This window comes from Micromys minutus, assembly GCF_963924665.1.
Source record: "Micromys minutus genome assembly, chromosome: 2".
Taxonomy (NCBI): Eukaryota; Metazoa; Chordata; class Mammalia; order Rodentia; family Muridae; genus Micromys; species Micromys minutus.
The window spans coordinates 4,362,084-4,388,443 of NC_137971.1; the positions used below are offsets into that span (position 1 = coordinate 4,362,084).

At 43.9% G+C, this 26,360-nt stretch overlaps 1 protein-coding gene across 3 annotated transcripts; it reads left to right on the forward strand.

Annotated features, from left to right (window-relative positions):
- Positions 1 to 375: 375 nt before the first annotated feature.
- On the forward strand, positions 376 to 17,557 carry DCLRE1A (DNA cross-link repair 1A; the record flags this gene model as incomplete). 3 transcript variants are annotated; one of them, XM_080913156.1, is made up of 9 exons in its annotated part: positions 376 to 841; positions 1,806 to 3,431; positions 4,359 to 4,492; positions 5,314 to 5,432; positions 6,376 to 6,516; positions 8,231 to 8,376; positions 9,463 to 9,617; positions 15,494 to 15,635; positions 17,126 to 17,557. In XM_080913156.1, the coding sequence occupies 9 exons, from the start codon at positions 376 to 378 to the stop codon at positions 17,284 to 17,286; spliced, it is 3,090 nt and encodes a 1,029-aa protein (XP_080769282.1). In that variant the 3' UTR covers positions 17,287 to 17,557. The 3 variants fall into 3 exon arrangements, with proteins under 3 accessions (XP_080769282.1, XP_080769283.1, XP_080769284.1); XM_080913157.1 differs by having other exon boundaries at positions 15,503 to 15,635; XM_080913158.1 differs by having other exon boundaries at positions 6,407 to 6,516; positions 8,206 to 8,376.
- Between the last annotated feature and the right edge of the window lie 8,803 nt (positions 17,558 to 26,360).

Below are 26,360 nucleotides of genomic sequence, written 5' to 3' on the forward strand. Positions count from 1 at the left end.
AAGTCATTGAGCCTGGTACTTACCATCGGTGCTTAACATTTAAGGCATTCCTGATTATTATTTTTATAAATCAAGTTCTGGGACGTTAAGAAAAAAACCTGAAAATGAAATAATGTCACAATGTAAAGAAAACCATATATAGATGTTACCCTGTGGTGGGTTGATGTTATTGTGGTATACATGGAACAGCAGATGTTCACAAAGTGGGTTGTGTGCCCGGACCACTGAAGCCTTCAGTTCCAAGCAAGTTAGTTGGCTTAGGTTTTTTTTTTTTTTTTTTTTTTTTTTTTTTTTTGTCCTATTAAAAATTTGTTACAAGAAATGGACTCTGAATTCACCAAAGACTAGTGCTGTACTCATAAAAATAATTTTGCCATGTTAGAAGATACGTTTTGGGAAGAAGACATCTGGGAATATAAATCTAAAAGAAAACCCAAACCAGTACATTCAAATAATTGTTCTGAAAATATTTCAGAATCTGTTGAAAAAGCAACAGATGGAAAATACCAGTCAAAAGGAAAAGGAAACAAAAAAAGAACTTCAGAAAATTTAAGCAAACAGAAGGACCATAAAGTATGCCTTGCAGAAACAGACAGTCAGATTTCTGCAGGATCCAGTCAGAATTCAAGCTGCAAAGATGAGATTCACCAGTCTCAAAGCAAGGAGACAACACCAAAAAAGCAATGTAGAACTCACAGAGGCAAGCAGGTGACCCCAAAGGTGCGCCCAGTTTATGATGGATACTGCCCAAGCTGCCAGATGCCCTTCTCCTCATTGCTAGGCCAGACGCCCCGGTGGCATGTTTTTGAGTGTTTGGAATCTCCACCGATCTCTGACACAGGTAAGAAAAGGCCCAGTGAGGCACCCGCCAGTGTCCCTCGGTACTGGGGTTCTAGGCACTTGCAACCAAGCCTGACTTGTTCATGTGCAGCTTGGTAATCGGAACCCAGGTCCTCATGTACACAACAGGTACAACTGAGCTGTTGTCTCAACGTCTTCTCTGTTTCCACAAATGTCCCTGGGCCTTTCACTCAGCTTTCTCCTACTTACCTCTTAGAAGGACCATAGGCGTTGGATGGTATGAACACTGTAGATGAGCATTCCCACGGGCTGAATAACCAGGCCTATTTGTTATCCTACTTTAGAATGAGATAGGAAATTATAAATACATTTGATTTCTAAATATGGATATGTTGTATTCGTCCTGCATGCTCGTATACCGGAAGACGAACTAGAAGGTAGTCTGAGATGATTCAGTCTCACAGAAATGTGCCAGTATCAGAAGTGATGCCATGTTTTTATTATATTTTAAGATAAATGTCATTTTTAACACATAGAAAACTCTCCTTGGACTGTATGGAGAATGAATTATGACTATTCATTTTTAAGTTATCTCAAATTTCCTTGTGGAAAGAGGATCTGAAAAGCAATCTAAAAGTATTTGGCTTAAATATAATAAACAGAACCTTGTAAAATTACATTGGATTAATTTTTTGGTGTTTTAATGTTGGTCTTGGCACTTGGCTATAGATATTTCCATTAGTTTTTAGAGGGGACCCTTGGAGGGCTGGGCATGGTGGCCCACACCTTCCATCCCAGCATTTGGGAGGTGGGCAAATGATCTGTGAGTTCAAGGATAGCCTGGTTTACATAGAGTTCCAGGATAGCCAGGGCTGTGCATAGAGACCCTGTCTCAAAAAATCAAAACAAAACGCTGAACCATTCTTTTTGTGCCTTTCAGTAACTTTGTGGTGTTAGTGCTGTCAACTTTTATTGTATAAAATGATCTTTTTAACTGTTTTCAGAATGTCCTGAGGGTTTGCTGTGTACCTCCACAATTCCTTCTCATTATAAGAAATACACGCACATCCTGCTTGCTCAGAGTCGGGATAGCAATGAGCCTCTCAGCCCCTCGCATGAGTTGGCTGGGCGTTTTACTGCCGCAGAGCCAGATTCTTCTCATAACCTTGAGGAAAAACAGTCTGTGCTTCTGAAAACTGGGAACTCAAGAAAAGTGTTAGAAGATTCTTTGTTGATGATACAGTGCCTAAAAACATCTCAGCCTCCAGCTGAAACCAACAGGAAGAGTGCCTCTTCCCCATGGTCTCAAATGTCTCTAGTTCCACAGTGTGCAGAGTTTGTTAAGAGAGACCAGCTGGTGGGAGGAGGTTCGCCTCTTGCTGAGGTTGCATTAAACAGCCAAAGCAAGTCGGGGAGTACGGGTTTGCCATTGCCAGAAAATGACTGTGGCGACTGTGAGATCTCTTATTCTCCGCTGCACAGTGAAGAAGAGACTTATGACATAGACCAAGAGCTGGACGATTCACAGCAGGAACTATTTTTTACCCAAAGCTCTAAAGACAGCAGCCTAGAAGAAGATGGCGCTCCCGTATTTGAAAACCTTTATGGTCCCTCCCCAAAGGAAGCAGAGGAGATCCGGCCCACATCGAAGAGCCTGGTGGCTCAGGCTAGGTGCAGTGCGCTGACTGAAGGCAGTACACTAAATGACTCATTTCGGCTTACCTCCCACACTGCAAGCAGGCTTTCCCCAGATGACCCATCAGGTGCAGATTCCGTCTTCCTCTTGCTTTCACCTGCATCAGCAGTGGGAGGTTCTGCTTCTAATTATCAGACCACTAAGGCAAAGCCCAGGTATCCAGAAAAATCCCACTCACTTGCATCAAGTTATCAACAACAGAAAACTGAAACGTCAGCTGTTGGCAATCCGACTTCTCTGCCATTATTTGTAAGTGCCAAGTCAAAGCCACTTGAAAAGGAGGAAGTCGAGCCTTTGTATCTAACCCAGAGTCAGACTGGAGGATTACAGAGTAACAGCTTGGGTGCTCCAGGAGCTAACTGTGCCTGCAGGAACACACAGAATCGCTCTAGCATGTCTCTTGACAGGCCTTTGAGAGCATCTCCTTCCAGTCCCAAGCGCAGTGCAAGCCAACCGTCTAAGAAAGTAATGAAGCAAACGGATATCGGTGTGTTCTTTGGACTACCACCCAAAACACAAGACACACCACCGAGGGAACGCGCATCAGAAGGGCTGAGTGTCAGTCCAGCTATGAGTCCCAGTCAAAAGAGGCCCGGGGTGCACAAGAGGCCCCGGGTGCAGAGCCCTCTAAGTAACTCAGAATTTGATGCAAAGAATTCAAATGACAGTCAGCACTCTATAGAACTGTCTGGAGAGAGGACCCAACATGCAAGAAAGAGACAAAGAAAGTCAGATTCACCACAGGAAGGGACATACCAGAGAAGGCCAGGTCACTTCATTAACAAGCCAGAGTTCGGAACAGTCAGCCTGAATAAAGGCCGAGCCTTTGCAAGAAGGACTCATGGCAGGATGCACAGAGGGGGCGTGAACATTTCAGAGTCCTCTGGTGCAGGGGAATTGAGAAGAACGTGTCCGTTTTATAAGAAAATTCCAGGTAAGTCGAAATACCAACTTTAGCAATGTTTAGCGTCAGGTTTTGGCCGTTGAAATAATTTGTGTACAGTATATATTTGCTTTTTATGATTCTTTATGAATCTTTTAAACAAGATTAGGGTTTGGGTTTTTTTTCTTCATTATCAGCAAATTTTTATTAACCATTTTATATATGATACTATAGTGATTAAGTAGCTATCATAGATTACGGAAAGGCATGTGAACAGCGGAGATCTCACGTGACCTTAAAGACTGTAAGACATCAGTATAAGCACAACAGAAGCTAGCTCCCATGTAAGCGCTGCTGAGGGTAAGCAGGCTCAATGGCCTAAAAGGGGGGGTGTGACAGACTCTACGTACCACAGAGGCCAGCTTTAAAGCAGTGTGAGAACCTAGGGTTTTCTGCTTTCCTATGTTCCAGTTGGATATCTGCCCATGCCTTCACAGATAAGTTCATGGGAAAACTGAGCTCAGAAATGAATTTTATTCCGAGGGGAATGAACTCTCCTCTTAGGACATACCTAGGAGCAGCAAGCTCTTTGGAGGACTGCAAACTTTGGTAAGGTTTTTGACCCCTGAGAAGCCTATCAGCCTCACTCCCTCGTTGGAATTCATGGCTTTGAAGTAATGATTCTCTTCTCAATGCTTGGTAGAAATTAGAGATTCCACTTGCCCCACCCCTAGGTATCAGTACTAGAAAAGTATTAATCAGGGAAAGAAATGGTTGGTTTGTAACTTAACATTGGTAAGACTATTCGAGAGCCTCTATGCTGGAATATTTAGCAGACACAGGAATTATTCTTACCTCTTGATAATTGTATGCTTTTAAGAAGCTCATAGTGAATTTGAAGCGTGAATGAGGTGCAGCATAGAGAGACGGTTAGCGGGGAGGCTCCCGCTCACCCCACTGCGGGGCGTTTCCTTGCAGGGACTGGCTTTACTGTGGATGCTTTTCAGTACGGCGAGGTGGACGGCTGCACTGCCTACTTCCTCACACATTTCCATTCGGACCATTATGCTGGGTTGTCGAAGGACTTCACGGGTCCCGTCTATTGTAGCGAGGTAAGTTTCGGTCCTCTAGACTCTGACTGTGGGATGCTGTAACTTTGAGAAATGGATGAAATATTGAAAAGTAGAAGAGCCATCGTTGTCCTGGAGAAGATGCTTAGATCAGATTGGGCATTCAGGTTTAAAAATCAATCATGTCACTGTCAACCGATACAACCTGTGGGTTTTTTTTTTTTTAAACAAACATGTATTTTGTAACGTGAGATCAATAAATGGCCATCACTAAGCCATCACTGAGCAAACATTCTCCTGAGTGCCTAGGTGGATAAGGAGGCAAGATACTTAATGTTAGGGAGCTTGTATCTTCCAGGTAAAGCTAGGCCGGGTCATTACCACAGTAGTGGTACCTCAGACTCTGTCCCCAGCTAGAGTTTAGAGGAAGTTTCATGGTGCAAAATACCTTCAACTGGTTGTTAGATGTTGAATATTTAACAGTTCCCTGGGAGCTTCAGCTAGAATGTGATGTAACCCTCACAGCACTCATGAAGTATCCTCTTAGTAAAAAAAAGAATGATTCAGGTAGTCAGTGGAGAGGCACAGGCACCTCAGAAATATGTACTTGGAGTTTTCGGAAGTTAAGAATATCCAGAACATACCACAAGGAAACATGGGAGATAAACCCATAGCAGAGGGCAGGGACGAGGTCGGGAAGCGTTTTTGTGTGTCCTGCTGGGAATGAACAGCAGCACAGTGGCATGGGCATCTCACAGACCCGCCCCCGCTGTGGAGGGTTCACATGCATGACAGTACTGACGTACCATGGCCCTAAACGGAGTAGGACACAGCACGGGTTTCTCACGCAACCTGCCTTGCAGATAACTGGCAATTTGTTGAAGAAGAAGCTTCGTGTGCAAGAACAATACATCCATCCGTTGCCAATGGACACGGAATGTGTGGTGGACGGTGTCAGGGTTGTTTTGCTGGATGCCAATCAGTAAGTATGGCCCACTTACCACTGTAGGCAGCACACCAGTAAACAGCATTCAAAGGAAAATGGCGGCATGGTTGCTCAAGAGCATAGAGCTGATAAGCTGGATCCTTATCCAGAGTAAATCCTACCTCTACTTCTGGAAAAACAACTTCACTGTCAGATTATAGAGGAAATATGTTGTCTAACATTTTATATAGTTGACTGGTGACACTTAATATTTAAAAAAAACACTTTGTTACTGGTCTTCAAAGATGCAGTTTTTCATTTTCCTTAACATAACTTACATAAAGTAAAATCTTGTATTTTATTTAGATGCCAGAATATTGGTCCTCTGCTCTAACCCTAAGAAAAAAAAAGAAAAAAAAATCAATTTTAGACTTTAAAGATTTGGAAGATTTCTTTTCCCATTAAACTGGGTACTATTCTCTCTCTCTCTCTCTCTCTCTCTCTCTCTCTCTCTCTCTCTCTCTCTCTCTCTCTCTGTCTGTCTGTCTCTTTCTCTCTCTCTGGCAAAAATCTAGATTTGCCAAAGTCCAGACCAATGTTATCATGTTAGATTCTTTAAAAAAAAAAAAAAAAAAAAAAAAAAAAGTGGTTTCCAGCCTTGCTGCTATTTCTTTTTTGAAAGCCAGTGTGAGTTCTGGTGATTTTGGAGTTGTCATTATTGAAATGTTTACCACGAGTCACATAGCTCACATAAACAAGCTAGTGTCTCAGTCAACACTTATCAGACAGACGTCCTAAGGGCTTAGAGGCCAGGCCAGCCTGTCCTGAGGGCAGGGCTTTCTTAGAAATGTGCACCCTGTAGAAAAGCAGCCTTCCTTGCGCACTGGGGCAGCTGATAGCTGATAAAGGCTATTCTCCTGTCGGTGCTGAGAGACGAGCCCTTACTCGAGTGCTTTCTTTGTCTGTTCCCCGAATGTGCCTCTAACATGTTTGTGTCTAGCTGTCCAGGTGCTACCATGATCCTTTTCCAGCTTCCTAATGGTAACGTCATCCTGCACACCGGGGACTTCCGAGCAGACCCCAGCATGGAACGCTCTCTCCTTTCGGGCCACAAAGTCCATACACTGTTCCTCGACACCACGTGAGAAACTTGTGTTCTCCCCTGTCCCACCGATTGCCCTGTGTTGTATGGGTAATTTACGCATGTACTTGGATCATCTAAGTGATGGTTTATAGGCAAATCATGTTTTAAGAGTGTTTCTCATAAGGATGCCATTAAAAAAACCTGCTAAAAGGAAAATTTAGAATCATAGGTCATAATTTTTCGTTATTTTAATTTTGAAAATGGTTATAGGACAGTCTTGTTACTGAAAAGAAAATTGGGGGACAAACTTTAGGAAAACACCTTTTAAATTGTTGGTTTTTTCTGAAGTGTCCATGCAGTTTATCGGGTATAGTTGTAAGGAGGAAACAGAGTCCACAGTGGGGTTTCGCTTCTGAGTACTGGAATTACTTTTATTTTTTTCTTAAAAAGGTAATTTATAAGTGATACATTTTGAGTCTTTCAGTGATCCACATATAATCGCCTAGGTGTTTATATTTAAATTATGTGGTCTTAGACTTATTAGGTATAATTGACAAAATTGTATATACTTGTACATACAGTATAATACCATGTATTAAAGTAAAATAACTCACTGATTTGTTAGGACTTAATTAGATAAGCATTTCAAGGATTCTTTGGATAAGATATTTCAGTAAGAAATAATCTTTCCATAACAAAAGCAGGAACACAAACACAAGTCTTCCATGGCCCTGGCCCCAGCAGCATGTTCCGTCCTTTCATATGCTCTTCAAATGGTAGATACATTAAAGAAGTAACGTTTTTTAAATGTGGTTTTATTCTGCATTTGGTCCTGGGTTTCTTTGTGTTATAAGGAAGGACTGAGATTCTTTCTCCTTTCTGATGACTGAGTACCAGAAATAGTTGTGAAAGTCATGAGAAATCATTTGTTCTGTGTTTGTAGTGTATTATATTTTAGAAAAATCATACTTTTAATCAGAAAATACATACAGATAGCAGTGAGGAGCCAGCCTTTCTCTGGGTGTTTCTGAGCACCCAGTCCAGCCCTAGCTGTTATGTGTGTGTGTGTGTGTTTTAAAGACTTGTTTTTACTATCTCTAATTCTGTGTCTGTGTGAGCTTGTGCTCTTGAGTGCAGGTGTCAGTGGGAACCTAAGGTGTCAGAGCTCCTGGGTTGGAGCCACAGGCCAGGTTAGGATCTGACTCTGAAAAACAGTTGCACTCCTAACCCATGGGCCAACCCCTCAGCCCCGTGTCTGCTCCGTTCTTCTGATGTGTGCGTTCATGTGTTTGTGAAAGGGAACAACCATGTGCATATCGCCTTTAATTGGAAATATTATATTAAATTCATATTTAGTTTCTTATTTATTTATTAATTCAGAACCTTCCTTATAAATATAATTTCTTTCAGTTGTGTTTTCTTTGATAGTGACTTGGGTTTTAGAAATAGATTCTGAGTTCTATCATTCATAAGTAAAGTGGTCAACTGGGAAAATATGTTCTTATTGAGAAGAAAAGTATTTACACAAGAAATTTCTTTGAGGATGATAAAAAACATAAATAAAAAAATGTATGGTGAAAAGCACCATTGTGCCGTACATTGGCAGTGACTAGAAACACGTTTTCCATCATCGGCAGCGTGGCACTGTGTGGTGTTAGTAGTTTTACTCCTGGTGTATGAACTTCGCTTGCTTCTTTTCTTGTAAAGTAGCATCCGAGCAGAGCTACAGGCCTCTTCCTCTGTCAGTAAGAACTGCATTTCCTTGTCACAGATACTGCAGCCCAGAATACACCTTCCCATCTCAGCAGGAGGTTATCCAGTTTGCCATCAACACTACCTTTGAGGCTGTAACTCTAAACCCACATGTGCTTGTGGTCTGCGGCACTTACTGTATCGGAAAGGAGAAAGTCTTCCTAGGTGGGTGGCAGCGGTGTCTAATTTACATTAATATTTTATAAAGAGCAGACTCTTGCACAGGCCCTTTCAGCCCTGATCCTGCATTTGATACTTAACTTTCTGAAATGATCCAGTGTTACCTTTGAAGTTAGAGGGAAAATGGATAGTGCTCGACCCCCTTAACCAGGAGGCTAGACTTGGCGGGAACGTTGGACAAGTGCATTTATCGTGACACTTATGCCTATGGGCAGCCCGTGTGGCGCCGTGGTCCCAGCCCTGAAAGGTGCACACTGCATAGCCTAAAGATTGCTTCTGTCTTCCTGTAGTTTGTCAAGGTCGTTTAGTTTATGCAGAGTGGTCCCTGGTTCTCAAGTGTGATAACACCATGCCAACCTCCAAGAGATGAATAAGGCCAGGACTTTAACATGTGCCAGTGTTCTTCCTTCCCACTGCCTCTGCTACTTTCTTTTAAGATCATGTGTGTATTTTAGTTGTGCATCTGTGCATGGGAGTACCACAGAGGCAGGAGGATGGTGTCAGATTGGAGTTGGAATTCCAGCTTTTGAGCCACCCAACTAGGATGCTGGGAACCAGACTACAAGGGCAGCGTGTGCTCTCAGCCACTAAGCTATTTCAACGTCTGCTCTCTGTGCTTGTTTCGGAGTTTTTTAAATAATAAGTGATAGGCTTTTTTTTTTTTAAGATTCATTTGTTTATTTTATGTATGAGCACTATGAGTACACTGTAGCTGTCTTCAGATACTCCAGAAGAGGGCATCAGATTCCACTACAGATGGTTGTGAGCCACCATGTGGGTGCTGGGATTTGAACTCAGGACCTCTGGAAGAGCAGCCAGTGTTCTTAACTGCCGAGCCATTTCTCCAGCCCCCAGTAATAGGCTTTTTAAAATAAATTCTTTGGCCTTCTCATTGTTAATTCCACATAGCTAATGAACAAAATTATTTGGCAATTTGTGGTTAAAATGTGAATGTTTTGTGTTTCGTTTTTTATTTGGTAAATTCTTATTTTAAAATGCGAGTACGTTGTAACTTTGTTTGTTTAGCAAGCTATGGCTTTATTGTTTTTTTATCTTTTGCTTTGCCTACAGCCATCGCGGATGTTTTAGGTTCAAAGGTGGGCATGTCCCAGGAAAAATATAGAACTTTGCAGTGCCTTAATATACCAGAGGTCAGTGCCCTCATCACCACAGACATGTGCAACTCTACGGTTCACCTCCTCCCGATGATGGAAATTAATTTTAAGGTAAGCATTCGAGATGTGTGTCTTTTAAGATAAGCCAGGAAAGGTATTTATCGGAATATAATTCTAAGAACTTCTGTGAGAATGAAAATTCCCCCCAAGGAAAACATTTGATGTTTTTAGCTTTTCTGTGTTTATACCTTTCTTAGGTGATGCACAGGCCCACCAGGACTTCACACACTAGATGATTAGCCCAAAGGAAGGAACACAGACAGAAAAGCATGTTCTATCTGGTCATCCAGACTTCTGTTTTAACACATATAATCATGACTGAGAACGTAGTGCACAGGATGTGTGACAATCATGACTGAGAACGTAGTGCACAGAATGTGTGTGTGTGACAATCATGACTGAGAACGTAGTGCACAGGATGTGTGTGTGTGAGACAATCATGACTGAGAACGTAGTGCACAGGATGTGGTTACGCTTTTGCTATCATAGTCATAAAGTAACTTTCTGAAGCTTTTTAAATTCGGAAGACTGTGCCTTACAAATAACAAGATACCAGGAAAACAAATGTTCATTCTTTGGTGTGTGAGGTGAAAGTACAATTCAGAAGTTATCTTCCTGAGTTTATAATCCAGAAAAATTTCAGATATAACCAAGGCAGGGTTTTTCCCATTGGTAATTAATTGAATCAACCCTGTGAGCATTCTTAGTTGGGAGCTGCTCGTCAGAAGGACGGGTGCCTCTGTCCTGGAGAACAGCAGCATTATTTTATTCCCAGTCAGTATTCAAGGTCCATAACATTCAGTATTATGGACGTCAGAGGGTTAGAAACTTTCACAGGAGTGTTCATGGATGCCACCTGCTGTAGAGAAGGCCAAGTGAGGGAAGGCAGGCTTCCGCCAGAGCAGCCGTGCTTGACCAGGGCCTGTGCGGTGACTGAGTGAGGAGAGGCCACACGGCAGAGAGCTCAGGATGAGTGAGAAGGCTGTCCGTCACATCGATGGCCAGGATCTTGGCATACTACAGGAGGCATAGTGATGCCATGTCAGGACATTGCAGATCCTGAGCACAGTGAAGTCATCCCTTTGCGTGCACCTGAGTAGCTATAGTAAAGCAGACAGACGGTAGCTGCCATTGATGAGGCTTTGGGGAGATCTGAGCCCTGCTCTCTGCTGTTGGGATCCAAAGTGATGCCCTTACGTTTGGTTTGGTGCTGACCTGATCGGTCCTGGGCATGTTCCAGCCCTACCTAAGAAAATCAAAAACATCACCACTCATAAAACGGTGGAAAGATTCACAGCAGTATGAGCCATAGCAGCCAGAAAGTAGAGACAACCCCAATACCCATCAAACAGCGAGCGAACAAATACAATGTCCATGAAAGGGATGGACGGATGAACCAGATAATCCATGCTACAGTGTGGGCTGTGAGGAAAGTGTGCTGGATTGAGAAGGCAAGCACAAGTCCACGTGCCGCATGGTTTGGTCCAAGAGTGACCTGTAGGCCCAGGATGCCTGCGCAGGTTTGGAAGGGAGACGACGGACAGTAACCGCCGGGGGGGAAGGGCTTCTTTTCTTAGAATTTGGTAATGGCGATGTTGCACAACTTTGATTTTGTAAGTAGACTGAAAACTGCTGAATTGTGTAAATTTTTAACACTGGCAGTTGCTGCCTAGAAGCCAAGAGACAAAGCAATGAATAAGCAAAGGAGAGGTGAATGGAGACCAGAGCAGCAGAGCTGCTGCTGAGAGCGACCAGAGGACCGCAGGGGCTGGGCACACTGCGCCATGTCCTCAGGGGACTATCGAGAGATAGGTGATGCAGGTGACAATTCAGCCTCACTCAGAAAGAGCTCTGACGGCTGCTGCACAGCCAACAGCTTTACAGGCCGTTTCCTGGTCCTTGGAGCATCTTCTAGATTGTATTTTTACCGTTCCAGACCTAAACAGAAGTAAATCTTGAGGTAACTGCAAACTCAAGTACAGTTTTTATGCGGGAACTCAAACTGGCTTTCAGGGCAGATTTGGCAGCCTTCATTCTGAGCACAATTTAGGCTGGCGTTTCGAGAAAAGAGTGGCCTGGTGCTATTGTCTAAATGTTTAATATTCTCTGAGCTTCTTTTACCACTTCTGGGAGTTTATATTAAAAATTAATCCTGTATGAAAAGGCTTTTGGGGGATTCTCAGACGAGGACTACCTACTAAAGATAAGAAAGGGGGTGGAGTCCTTCCTGGCACACCTGAAGGATGGGGCTGTGAAGCTCTGGGGCCTGAGCTGCACCCTCTCTCTCTCCCTGCCTGTGGTGAAACTAGAGCAGAAATCTGTTTCCTGCCTCAGGACTCCATCCTCCCTGGGAGTGAGCAGAGAGTGGTGAAATCTGAAGCTTCCTAGTCTAATGGACACAGGGGAATGGAACCTGAAATATCGTATTTTAATGACAATAGCCAAATAGACCAACCCTGAAGATTTGTACTGCATCAGACATAATGGCTTTTTTGTTAAAAGGCACACCCAGTAGTTTCCAAGGTATTCAGGGAATCTTTAAAGGGTTTTAGAATGTGGTCAGTAATGTACTTGCTGTGCAAGGATTCAAGTTCTATCCCCAGACCCATGTTAAAAACAAAACAAAAAAAAAAAAATTGGATGTAATGTGTGCTTTGTAGACCCAGCACCAGGAAGCAGAGACAGCTGAATCTCTAGGGCTCCCTGACCAGCATCTTAGGATACTTGGCAAGCTTCGGTTACTGAGAGAACCTGGCTAAACAGTAGATGGGTCCCAGGGAACGACACACAGATTGTTCTCTGGCCACTACAATCCCATTACATGTGTACCTGAACTTATACACACACAGCACACACAATCACATGTACTTTCATTTCTAAAAATAAAGGTTGAAACACTGCAAATGATGCTTAGTTCACACTCTCTGCCTCATCCCAAGGTCTCCCAGGTGTCACATGGTTGACCCCCACCTGGGACTTAACCCTTATTGACCAAATGTGGTCAAACACAAAACAGAGATGCCGTGGGGGATGCTGGCATTCTGAAGGAAACTTTGGCAACATTGTCAAGGCGTGTTTCTTACAAACTGGTTACTAATAAACATGGGGAGACAGTCATAAATCAGGGGTTTTGTGTTGACTAAATTGTTTATAATAACTTTCCTCATGAGAACAGCCCTACAACTGTAGCTGATGCACAGTGAGGGGTGCTGGCAGCCTGTTCTGTAGATTTGGCTCCTGTAACCACAAGTGTCTATTTGTAGCTCTGGCTTATATCACATGGTATTTTTAGAATAACTAATTTGTCTCACAGGAACCAAATATTGGTTCTCATTTAATTTTTTCAGTAGTGTAGGCACATAGGCATTGTGTGTGTGTGTGTGTGTGTGTGTGTGTGTACACGTGCTTGAGAGCACACATGTGCGCACACGCACACACAACTAGAAATGGCTATGTTGGTAATGGATGCTGCACACACTAGACTCCTGTTTACAGGACTATGGGCACAAATACATGTATTACTATCTGTGGACTCTGTTTACTATCACTTCCTTTCCAGCTGAGGGTGAAATGGGGCAAATAGTAATTAAGCAAACAACCAAAACAAAAACTCGAAAATGTACAGTGCTACCGATGTAGTAATAGAAACTGTAGTGTCAGCAACTCCAGCTCTTAATATCAGAGGTAGGAGCTGGCTAGAAACCTGGCCCTTTCGTGATAGATATTTTTATATGTTCTCCAATTAATAAAAGCTTTTGGTTGGTACAAAAGGAAGTCAAGTGGAGCTGGGAAGACAGTTCAGCAGGTGAGCACTTGCTGCGCAAGCATGTTCCGGGCGCACATCTCCAGCACCTTGTAAAAAGCCAGGGGCAGGTGCCAGTGCTTACAGCCCCAGTGCTGAGAGGGTGCAGAGGCAGGAAGATGGCTTAGTGATTGACCCCGAGTCCAGGGCCAGGCAGAGCATGATAGAACAGGATACCCCATTCCTCTATACACATATACACATGCACTGTGCAACACACACGTGCGCCCGAGTACAATTAGGGAAATAAACAGTGTGCAGTTTGGGGAAAGGGAGCACCAGGAAGTGTAATGGAGTTGAGAACAGCGCTCAAGAAGATAACATGTTTAAAGAAAAGCCAGAAGCTAAAAAGAATAAAGTGAGTGGTGACCTCAAGGAAAGACCCCGCCCGGCTAAGCTTCCAACCTTAGAGAAGGAATTTTTAAAAAGCTTAAGCTGGGAAGGAGGCCATCAACTACAAAAGGCCAAGAAAGCAGAACACGGGTCTGGGTCCGTTCTCACTCCAGCAAGCAGCAGAACTTGGCAGCTTCAGCCTCATGGTTCCGGGATAGAGTCAAGAATACAAGAAAGGAACTGTGGAGTCTCTCTCCATGGCTGAGGAAAGTCACTGGGGCCAGGAGTATGTGAGAGATAATCCCTCCATGCAGGTCCAGAGGAGCCATTGTGTGAAGCTGTGCAGGTGAGGCCTGAATCGCCTTAGAAAACCTAAGATGTTAGGGATACCTTTCAGGAAGAGCTGCAGACCAGATGTGGAACCAAAAGAGAAGTGTGTTGTCGTCAGCAATGCCGAACGAAGTCGGAGATCTGAAGAGCGCTCGGTCGTCAGACATGGAGTTGCAGAAGTCGAGTTTGACCTGCTGCCTTCTCAGTCTTGCTTTGGCCCAGGATTTCCGCCCTGTGCTCCTTTCCTCCTGTCTAGAATAGCAGTGTGTGTTCTGTACAGCTGTACGGAGAAATCTGTAACCTGCTTTTTATTCTGATTTTACTAGGGATTACTGTTGGGTCTCAAAAGACTCTGGAATTGTGTAGAATGTTGAGACTGGTAGACTGTGGGGATTTTTGAAGTTGGTGCTGTAAGGTATGGCTACAAACCTATGGGGGCAGGGCGAAGTGTGATATAAATAAGAATGGCCCACCTAACATGTGAAGTGCTCAGTCACTTGGAAGTGACGCTATTTGAAAAGATTAGAAGGTTTGGCTTTGTTGGAGTGGTTGTGTGGCTTTGTGGGAAGAAGCATCACTGGGGCTGGGCTTTGAAATTTCACAAGCCTGTGATAGGCCCAGTCTCTCTCTCTCTCTCTCTCTCTCTCTCTCTCTCTCTCTCTCTCTCTCTCTCTGCATTTTGGTTCAGGATGTAAAACTCTCAGCTACTTCTCCAGCATGGTGCCTGCCTAGGTGCATCATGTTTCCTGCCATAATAATGATAATGGACTGACCCTCTGGACCTGTGAGCCAGCCCCAATCAAATGCTTTCCTTTATAAGAGTTGCCTTGGTCATGGTGTCTCTTCACAGCAATAGGACAGTCACTAAGCCCTGAAATGGTAGCACATGCCTTTAATCCCAGCATTTAGGAGGCAAAGGCAGGTGGGAGTTCAAGGCTAGCCTGGTCTACAGAGTGAGCTCCAGGAAGGATGCTCAGGACCACACAGAGAACCCTGCCTCAAAAAACTAAAAACCAAACAAAAACAATGAGTAGTAAGTCAGCACATCACCTCTGAGCACAGTGCCACCTCAGCAGATGTCTGTGTCCCCTCAGCCCCATCAGCTTGTGCTCACAGACGTGCGTTACATTTCTGTCTACTGTTGTCACTGTTCATGTCTCTGTTTGCTGCTCTCAAGCTGACTCAGATCAGATCTCACTTAACTCGGCTACTTAGGCCCTGAGGACTTGCAGGACTTTTTTGGGGGCACTGCCTTGGCCAGTTCCAGAAAGTAAAAAAGAGGAATGTGTATGTGTTTCTCTTAACTGTCTCTTTTGAAGCATGGCACCGGGTTGTTGCATGCTAGTCTGAACAGCAGAAGGTAGCCGTGACTGCCTGTGCCAGGGTTCTGACCTCACCCTTAATTCCAGGATCCGTCTCTTGATGCTGACCAGCAAATCAGTGTACTGTTTTTATTTAACAGGGTCTGCAGAGCCATTTGAAGAAGTGTGATGGGAAATACAACCAGATTTTGGCTTTCCGACCTACAGGATGGACACACTCTAACAACATAAGTAGCATAGCAGATATCATTCCCCAGACAAAAGGAAATATATCAATATATGGTAAAGTCATTCAAACCTCCATTTTCCAGTCATTTCTCCTTTTTATCACGTCTCTTTATTTGTGTGCATGTACAGTGTGTGGGTGTGGAGGGCAGAGGATGACCTGCTCTGTGGGCCCCAGGGATGACAGTGGTCATCGGTGTGGCAGCAAGTATCCTGGCCCCCAAACCATCGTGGGTGCAGAGCTTCTCCCTTGGAGTGCACTTGGAATGCTTGTCCTCCTTAAAAAGCTCTGTAAAATTAACAGCCAAGAAAAACAGGTGGTGAAGAATTTCGCAGCTTGAGAGTTTCAGGTCTCTGGCTGAATTCCTGCCCACTGCATCGTAAGCCAGCATAGAGCTGGCGATCCTCTGACGCTGCCCAGCACAGGCCACTGTGCGCGACAGTGGGTGATTTTAGAGGAAATGATAGGATTACTTGAAACTGGCAATGCAGTGGTTTTATACCATGGTAACAGGAAGCAGCAAGGCTGTGGCAGGAAGAGGTGGCTTAGGTGTGGTGAGGGCAGGAGGCAGCTGCTGCAGGCTCCCTGTGGGAGGTTTGCCCCGCCCTCAGAATGTTGGGTAGAAATGTGCGCTGTCACCAGACGCTGACTTACCTTCACTGAGGACTGGTTCACTCTCAGCCCCCCCCCCCCCCATTGCTCTTTATCTGTGAGAAAAAACACTAAAGGGGTTTTTAGAATTCCTTTTTTTCCTTCTTGCTTCTTATGCGTGTAAAGCTGGCGCTGGGGTTTGCTTACTTTAGACCAGAGGCCCTGTTTGTACTTCTTCCCGTTTTCCTCATACTTCTTCCAGGTTTCCCAGACAGCCGCAGGTAAGGTGGTCCTCACGTTTTCCAGTGCTGCGGCCTTTAATGCTCATGCCCTGCTGACCCCATCTAACGTTATCTCCTTTGCTCCTTCAGAGATGCACTGCTGTTACTATTATGCATCATAATGTAAATATCTGTGTTTACCAATGGTCTTTGACTTATTTGACTCCCAAAGGGGTCAGGACCACAGGTTGAGACCAGTGGGTTTAGAGGAAGAAGAAAAATCGAATTAAATATAACTCTCTAAAAATGCACATGTCTAGGTATATGCACTATAACAGTGGTTTTGTTTTTGTTTTCTATCTGCCCCAAGTTTTATGTTATGTTAATGTTTTCATCTTTATTAGTCATAAAGACATGAAGTTTTTTTTTGGGGGGGACAGTTATTGTTGTTTAGTTTGTCTTTTTTCTTTAAGACCGTGTTTGTCTGTGTAGCCCTGCCTGTCCTGAAACTTGCTCTGTAGACCAGGCTAGCCTCAAACCCAGATCCACCTGCCTCTGCCTCCCAAGTGCATGGTTAAAGAAGTGGGGCAGTTACCACCCAGCAAGACATCAAGTCTTACTATCATAACTAAAGCTCCAAATGGGTTTTTAAGAGTAATATTCTAGATTTCTATCTTTTTTTAAACTTTTATTAGTTTGGTTTTTAGAAAATACTCTTTCCTCTGATGTTACAGGAATCCCCTATAGTGAACACAGCAGCTACTTGGAAATGAAACGTTTTGTCCAGTGGCTGAGGCCACAGAAAATCATACCCACCGTAAATGTCGGCACCTCTCAGTCTAGAAGCACGATGGAGAAATACTTTAAGGAGTGGAGATTGGAAGCTGGGTACTGATGCAGTCACAGAAGTCAGCTGGGCCCGCACAGCAGACGTCAGTAATGAATCTAAACTGACGTGAAGTTCGGCCCATGAGAACAGTCTCAGGATGGTGTTCCTCATTCGCTTTAAACAACGACAGACCCCAGGTGCTGGGTGCCTCTCAGAACCCCCAGTGACAGCTGAGAGTAGCCTTTCCAGTCCCTTTCCATCTTAATCTCTTCCCCCACCGAGGCAACAGTCAACTGCAGCAAACATGGGTACCAGACAGAGCATTATCTATGTAATTGTGAAATAGAACTTTTATATATGTATTCTTAAATAAAATTTAATATAGAACTTACCATAGCATCTCTGGATGGTTTTCATTATTGTTTTATTTTCTTTTTAGTAAACTGCTTTTTTAGAACAACCTTATTTTCCCCACAAAACTGAATAAAAAGTAGAGTCTCATATGCCTCAAGCCCCACACTGATTAACACCTCCTGTTACCGAGTTCTCTCCCAGAATGCTGCACACACTAACACATGTGCGCTGACACTAACGCCACAGCCTGTAGTTTGCACTAGGATTCCGTGGTGGTGCACATTCTACTGGCTTTTACACACGTGTAACACAGCAATCATCAGAGTGTGGTAAAAACTTTCACTCCCTTGAATATGCTGTATGTGCCCTGAGTTCATGCTTTTCTCCCCGTACTGACCTCTGGCACCTGAAGTCCCTGATCTTTTTAGTGTCACGAAGAAGTCATCGTTTGCACATCGACTTCTTCCACGCGTGAGAGAGGGTCACTCTGTTCTGTGAATGACCGAATCCTCCAGTGTTTAGTCCTGGTATCCTCTCCACTCACATGCTGAAGGACACCTCAGTAGGAACCAGATGGCCGCTGTTGTGTCTGAAATGAGCATGCTAAAGCTATGGAAAGCATCCATTTGAAGGCTTTCATATGAAAGTGCTCTAAGCTCCTTTGGGTAAATATCAAGGGTTGAAAATGTTGGATCATGTAGTGGAGTTAAATTTTTAATTTTTTAATTTTATCATTATTATTATTCTAAGATAAGGTCTGTCTACGGATCCCCGCTGGCCTGGAATTTGCCAAGACCTGCCTGCATCTGCTCCCAAGACCTGGAAAGAAAGGCATCCACAAACCTTTTTTTCCTAGTATATTGAATTTAATAAGAAACTGCCAAACTATTGAAAGTGGCCAAAATGAAACTTGCTTTTTTTGTGTTCTAATTAAAAATGGAAGGCACCCTGCCCCTGGAGGCACTGCAGGTGTGGCTGCTTTTATCACCTGTGCATCTGTAGGTGTCAGAGAGGAGAGAGGCTGACCTATGACCATCTGAACGACTAATAGCCTAACATTCCCTAAAAAGTGTGCCAGAGATGACCAATGGCCCAGTGCCAGGAACAAGTCAGAGACTAGAACCCCCTCCTGGAACTATGGGCCTAGGTGGGAGTGAGCCCAGAACAGACGACCCTCAAATGGGGTCACTTAAGTGGCTGAGAGAGAAAGGAGGCCAAGATGACCACCAGACCTGTGCTGTGGGGCCTAGACAGGAAGTTAGTCTAAACTGACCTCCAGTCTGGAGCTGGGCAGACCTGGAGTGACAGACCATGCCCAAGATAACCCCCACCCAACCCCACATCATAATGCCTAAGAGAGGCGTTGCTCTCCTGAGATAATCCCAGATACTCCAAAGCCACCTGAGCTAACCTTGATGGCAGGGGCATGGGTGAGCCAGCCCTGTCCCTCACCTACTGCAGCACTTGGGAGCGGAGGTCCCGCACCTCACCTGGGCAGCATAGTAGAGTGGACTTTGGACATAGGGGATTGCAAATGAGGTGGGCCTGAGGGTGTGAGCGTGGGAGAGCTGGCTTTGCCTCTTGTCTGCTGTGACGTGGCTTGATGAGAAAGAGATTTTTGCCTTCACCACCAGCAGTGGTCTGGAGAGTTGTCTGCATCAAGGTTAAGAGAGCAGAAGAGCTATCTCTTCTCATCCAGCACAGTAGAGCTGACCCTGATGGTGGGGACGGAGGTGAGCTGGACCTGAGGTAAGACAAGAGACCACAGGGCTGACCAGTTCAGACACCTCTCAGGCTCAGGTCCAGGGCTTTTAATAGGCCCACCCCAACATCTATTCCATCGATGAACTGCTGGAGTGCATGGAGGGACAGTCCTATAGACACCAAAATTCAAGATCTCCACGACATAGGGTAACAACAGGATATCTGAAAGGAGTCCCGGTGAGGTTCCAGTATTGGAACCTCAGATGGTGTAACGGAAGCCAGGAGTCATTGTGATGAACATTTGCAAGCAAAGGAGTGTGGACAAAGGACACACAGTGTCACACTACAGCTTACACAATAAGACTTTGTTTTCCTGGGGTGTAGAGTTGCAAGGATGGATGGCAGGTACGAAGGGAGGGGGAATGAGTGTGATTGGGGGAACATGATGTGAAATTCACAAATGTAAATGTTATTTTTATTTCCTCAGATGAAGGGGTGAGGTGAGAGCTATACCCAAGCTGTACCAATGCACAACTTGGCCTGAGCCCAGAGAGTTTCCTTCTCTGTCCTAACTACCCCTAGGCCTAGGCCTGGAAGCTTCTAGATCTCTATAAATCTAATTTTCAAAGCTGACTGATTCAATCTGGCTTTTCTCAGCGTCTGGCTGAATTGCTCTACCTGGCAATCCGTTCTAATCTTTTAGCTCCTTCTCACGCTCAGTCTCATCCTGTCTTCCCCTGTGTCTATCTTGTTCTCTCTATCTCCTGTCTCTGTAGAACTGTCCTGGTAAAACTCACACACACACACATGTGTGTGTCTTATCTCACTCAGGCTCATTTGGTCAAATCTTTCTCATTATGGTCTGAACCCCCTCCCTCCAGAACAGCTCTAACCATTTAGCTCCATGCCCACCAGTTATTCCATAGTGTTGCTGTGACGTGCCTGCCAGTCACTGACACAGAGAAGTGACTTGGCTCAAGGACATACTGACCACATATCCTGCTTTTTTCTCTATGCTCTGAATGTTCTGTGTGAGGTTTGTTAATCTTAAGAAAGTCTACGAAGCTTTGTGTAGGACCTGTCAAATCAAAGGTGTGGTTTCTGTGATTGTCACTAACAAATGCCAAATCAGCCAAAGAGTTGTGATTATAATATTCATGCTCTGTTATCTCAATGTTCTGAGAGTCCCCTGTTCACCCACCACCCCCCCTTACCTTACTCAGGACCCAGCAGAGTAAAGTTTAGCTGGTGATACTCTGCCTAGTAAGCCAACTGCTCCCCTCCTTGCCCTTTAAGCCTTTGAACCTGGCTTTTCTGAAAAAAGCCTACCCTGAGAGTAGACTAGTACCACAGCTAGGCTTCCGAGTCCCTTTTATAGCCCTGAACACTCAGTAGTAAGGTGTGTGTTCGATAAACTGTTCTTCCCAGACTAGAATCAATGTTTTATGGCTTGAGTGATGATCCCTGAATTTCTGTGATTTGTTGCTTTGTCTGCCCCTCAATTAGATATAAACTTCTACATGGCTGCTTTGTTCTACAAACTAACCTTATCTTCATTGCTAAGGATTAAAGGTGCATATTAAGGGCATGCCTGTATTCCAGCCAGATCATACTGTAATTCAGGGGTGTTTACATTTCAGTTGAATCATATCTTTGGATGTGATCTCTTGCCAAAGCAGCCATGTTGCTGGATTAAAATTCTTCTACATACTAAGAACCAATAAAAAGTTTTTTTAAAATTAAAGACAAATGGCAAACTGTCCCCCAACATCTTCCACGACAACGTGAGTCATGTGACACCTGCACTGGTGCTGTGCTCTGGATTTGGGTCATTGTAATGGCTTTGCAGTGCTAAGTCATGGCTAGGTCATGGCTATGTCATGGCTAGGTCATGACTAGGTCATGGCTAGGTCATGGCTTGCATCCCCCAAGGCTGTACAATGGAGGGCACATTTTCATTTGCTTGCCTGCTGCTCATCTTCCTTGTTGAGGTATTGTTCTGTCTTTTGCTTGATTTTTAAATTGGGTCATTCATCTCCTCAGTGTTAATTTGTATACATTGTGTGTTTTGGATAAAGTTATTTCCCATGAGCATCATTTGTATCTAACACAGTTTTACTCTTTGGGTGTTATACTTAAAAGCTCATCCCTGTGCCCGTGGTCATATACCCCGGGAGTTTTGTAATATCGCATCTTATATTACCTCTGTGATCCATTTTGATAAGATCTGTGTCTAAATTGATTTTTTTTAACATGGATACACAGGTGTCTCAGAGCCACTTCTGAAAGCTAATCTCTCCATCCTCTTGGTTTTGCTCCATTTTCGGGCTTTGTGGTTGATATGCAGGTGAGGGCAGGCACAAGATAAGGCAAGGTCTATCATTGGGCAGTGAACAAGATAGGTGGGAAGAGAGTTTTGGAAAGGAGGAGAGAAGCCAAGAGAGGAAGAGAAGTCAAGATGGAGGAAGAAGAGGATGACCCATCTCCACGTGGCTTTAAATAGCCACAGGTAACTAAGAATATCTGATAATGGATGGCTTATTACAGGACAATTTGTCTTACCTAGGTGGGCAGTTTGTATCAATATCAGTTGGCTCTGAGTTTATTGTGTGGACATTTTGTAGATCGAGAATTTACTGATATAAATCTGATTGATAAATTACAAGCCTCTAGAGTTTTGATTTTACTGGGTTTTTGGGAATGTGAGCAGAGTCCAGCCGTGGCTGGGACCAGAGAGTAGCTGGCAATCGACCTGGATGGAAATCTGGAGCTTAGCGAGTTGGGTAGAGAGGTTTCGAGAGCTCTGGGCCAGAATCTGTGAGTCCAGACTGAGGTGAGGTGAGAACATCCCGTAAATGCCACGTGGCTTTGTTGATTCCTCTTTTTAATATTTACTGCAACAAGGCTTTCTGTCCTGTCAAGATGATTTATCCTCTTTTCTTTCAGTTTAGTGTCACGGTGACAATAGCTTTATAATCAGACTTGAAGCTGGGCAGGGTTCGTTTTCCAACCTGTTAGGGTTAGGGTGAGGATTGTTCTGAGCTCGCAGATCAAGCTACAAAGCACCCACGCCTTGACATCATTGCCTCTCCCCATCTCTAAAAAGAGTGACTGTTTACGCTTATTTTTCTTTCATTAGGGTTCCGTAGTTGTGTTCATATAAAACTTGTATGGATTTTATTAGATTTATGCCAAGGTAGGATAAATGGTTCTGTGTTTTAAATTTCAAATTTCTTGTTTGCTGCTGGTATGTGAAAGAGCAATGTTGTGTGTGTGTGTGTGTGTGTGTGTGTGTGTGTGTGTGTGTGTGTGTGTGTGAATATACCGATGCAGATGTGCACATGTGGAGGTCAGAGGTCAACTTCCAGTGTCATCCCCTCAGGTACCTTCCATCTTTTGTTTGAGACAGAGTCTTATTGCCTAGAACCTTGCAGTATAGCTCAGGACAGCTGGTCTAGAACCTTCCAGAGATCTGACAGGATGTGCCTCCCTTCTAGCCTTCTCTGTGATTGCAGGATATACCACACCTGGGTACAGGATTGTAGGAATCCAACCTCAGGTCTCTGAGATTCCCCAGGTGAACAGTTTTACCAATTAGTCCATCGTGCTGATCTGACACAAGCTAGGGTCATCAAACAGGAGGGAACATCATAGAGTAAATGCCTCTCTAACATCTGGCTGTGAGTAGGCATCTAGGGATTTTCCTTAATTGGTGATTCATGTGGGAGAACACAGCCCATTGTGGGTGGTGCCACCCGTGGGCTGGATTGAGCCAGTAACCAGCACCATTCCATGGTCTCTGCATCAGCTCCTGCCTCCAGACTCCTGTGCTAATTTCCTTCCATGATGGTAAGCCAGGTCATAGTCATAGTAACCCTACCTAAAAGAGCCACCCCCACAGCCTAATGAAGAACTTTATAGACTGCAACTTCTGAGAACAGAGGCCGTTTTCTTCATTCCTAGTCTGTGTGCATTTTACTTCCTTTGAAAGCTGGGCTCCCAGTACCTGGTGAAACAGAAGAGGAAGTTGAGACATCTGCGTCTTCCTCCTGAGATCTATGGGAAGCCTTATACTTGCTCACCATTAAATGTGGTGTTAACTGGCAGGTTTAGTGGGACTTTTTTTTATTGTTGTTGTTTTTAATCAGAGGGACCTTCCTAGTTTATCAAAGATTTTTTTTTTATTGTGAGTGGGTTATCAAGTGCTGTTCTGAATCTTTGACAGGCTGCTGTGTTGTTGTTGTTTTTAATTTCAGCTTCATAGGTTATGTTACATCAATTAATTTTGAGGTCAACTTCATACAACCAGGTTAAATGCTTTTTGCTTCGGTCTCACTCCTTACACATTGATAAATCCAGTTTGCCAGTTGTGGTAAGGGTTTTCTACATCTCTATTCATTAGAAATATCAGTGTGCCATTTTCCTATAAGAATTATTGTGTGGTTTTATAACAGATTGGTGCTCATGAACCGGGTTAGGAAACTCCTTCTGCCTGTCCTCTGGAAGGGACTGGAGAGAATGGTGACCATTTCCTTACCAACACTGACCACAGATGTCTGGTGCTCTTTGTTTTGGGAAGTTCTTCATTAACAGACACAACTCTATCACTCTGTCTGTCTCCTCTCTGTGTGTTCTGACAGGTTTTGTTACTCTGGGGATTGGTTTGGTGCATCTAAAGTACCAGTTTCTTTGGCTCTCCAGATCGACCACTGTGATGCAGATGCAGTTATAGAGAAATTCCACATCTGACTTTAGGAGGATGATTCAAAAGCTACATAATCACCCATAAGGGATGTGGGAAAGTCTGCAGGAGCAGGGTTCAGCTGAGTTATCCACAGATCAGAAAACTGTAAGCTTATGTTGCAGTGTACTTGTTTTATAAAGTGAGGTTATATAACTTATTTATGAGTGTTTCCCTCTATTACATTGAGTAGTTGATCTAAAGTGAAAATTTCATGCCCATGCATATTAAAAATGTTTTTGTGATGTCTAAGAAAATGTTAGTATTATATATGTACAGATGTGTATTCTTTTTTTTAAGATTTATTTATTCTTTTACATTATGAGTACACTGTAGCTGTCTTCAGACACACTAGAAGAGGGCATCGGATCCTATTACAGATGGTTGTGAGCCACCATGTGGTTGCTGGGAATTGAACTCAGGACCTTCGGAAGAGTAGTCAATGCTCATAACTGCTGAGCCATCTCTCCAGCACGCAGATGTGTATTCTTGCTTGAACTCTATTAATGAACTTGATTGAGGAACTTCTTAATAAATACTTACATAAAAACATACACAGAAAAAAATGTCAATAATGGATTTAATCATAAGGAAGAAACTTGTCATGAACCTCATTTGTCTCAGCCTGGATTGTACTTGGTTGTAGAGTAAAAACTCCAGGCTGGATAGTGGGGAAACAGTTTGCAATGGGGTGGTTTAACTATATTCACCGTTGACTCTGAGTTTAAAACAATTGTTTTATTTAATTGCTTATTTTAATTGTTTTGAAGTTTTAAACTTCTTAAAGTTATTAAGGGTTATGATTAGAAAAACTTCACATCTATAGATAGTCTTAACATGGGGATATGGTTAAGGGTTGTCTTTCTCCTTCTCCACTGGCTGTTTTGTGATTGTTTGTTTGTTTTCAGAGCTACAGATTTAACCCAGGGCCTTTCATGTCTAGCCCTTCATTTTTATAGTATTCTTTAATTGTTTTGAAATATTTTACTTATAAAATCAGGCATGCCATTTTACGAGCAGTCCCATTCTGCAGACCTTGGCAGGTGCTACTTTGTGGCTGCTTGTTTGCTGCGGTTGTTACAAGGTATAAACTCAGGAGTCCTGATTGCTCTATGTATAGGTCACAGCCCACAGGAACACATCCTAGGTTCTGATGAAACATGGAGCTCCTGTGGGTTTGCTTTGATTTGTAGTACTGAGGACTCATCCTAGGGCTCTGAGGATGCCAGACAATCGATCTGCTAAAGCAGCTGCAGTCACAACTCCCCCACCCCCTTCTTGTTTGTTCCTGAGCAAAGATGCTGTGGGTTGCCAGGACTGACTCTGAATTCACTATACAGCCCAGGCCTTAAGCCCGGAAGCCCCCCACACTGCTGGTGTTACAGGACGAGCCACCAGCGTCTCATCTGGCCTCCAACAGTTTGGTAAAGTGACATGAAGAAATCCAGCACTACTCAGAAGAGCGGAGGAGAGGCTGGTTGGAGCTGACCTAGAGGGAAGTGTTCTGCTTCGTGTGTGCACAGGACTCCTCAGATACCTACTTCACAGTATTTGCTGGCCTTGGACATCCCATGGCCCTTGAAAGAGTGATCTCTGGTTCTGAAAACTTAGATATAACATAGATCTGTTCTTCTTTGGGTGCCTCTTAAATCTAAGTTATCCTTACGCTCTCTACTCAGTTGTATACCTAAATGGGAAACTTCTCTTCAGGACATCTGATTCAAATCGGGCTCCCTTCTCTTGTTGAGCTATATCCCTGTGGACCAAACACACCCTGAACTTCCATACTTCTCCCTGAGTGCCAATCAACAACATACACACACACACACACACACACACACACACACACACACCTAAGAAGAGAACTGCTTCGAGTACCGATCCCCAAAATGATCTGTCTTCAAAGAATTGAGTTGCAGTTGGCAGTTTATTTGATTGGCATTCGCCTGGCCATTTAGTTCATTTGATAGTCATTTTAGAAAGATGCTAATAAAAAACAGTTTGGAGGGCAGCAAAAGCATCAGTTAACTACTGAGCGATGGGAGGTTTTGTGCTGAACGTGAATTCTGGCCTGAATAGTTGCACATGTATACCTGGCAGCCACTGGGGCATGGTAATCATACTTCTTCTCTTCCTTTAGTGTCTGTCCTTTCCTCCCAAATGACAGTCTCTCTGTATCTGACGGGCTCTCCCAGAGCCTCACAGCTACATTATTTATGAACCAAAAATAATTCGCAAACCTTTTGTCATGGAGTTGATAGTAGATAGCAAGCCAGGAGAGTGGAGCATTGACTCCCTCCCCCCCCCCCCCAAGCCTCCACACTGGGCCAGTGTGGTGGAG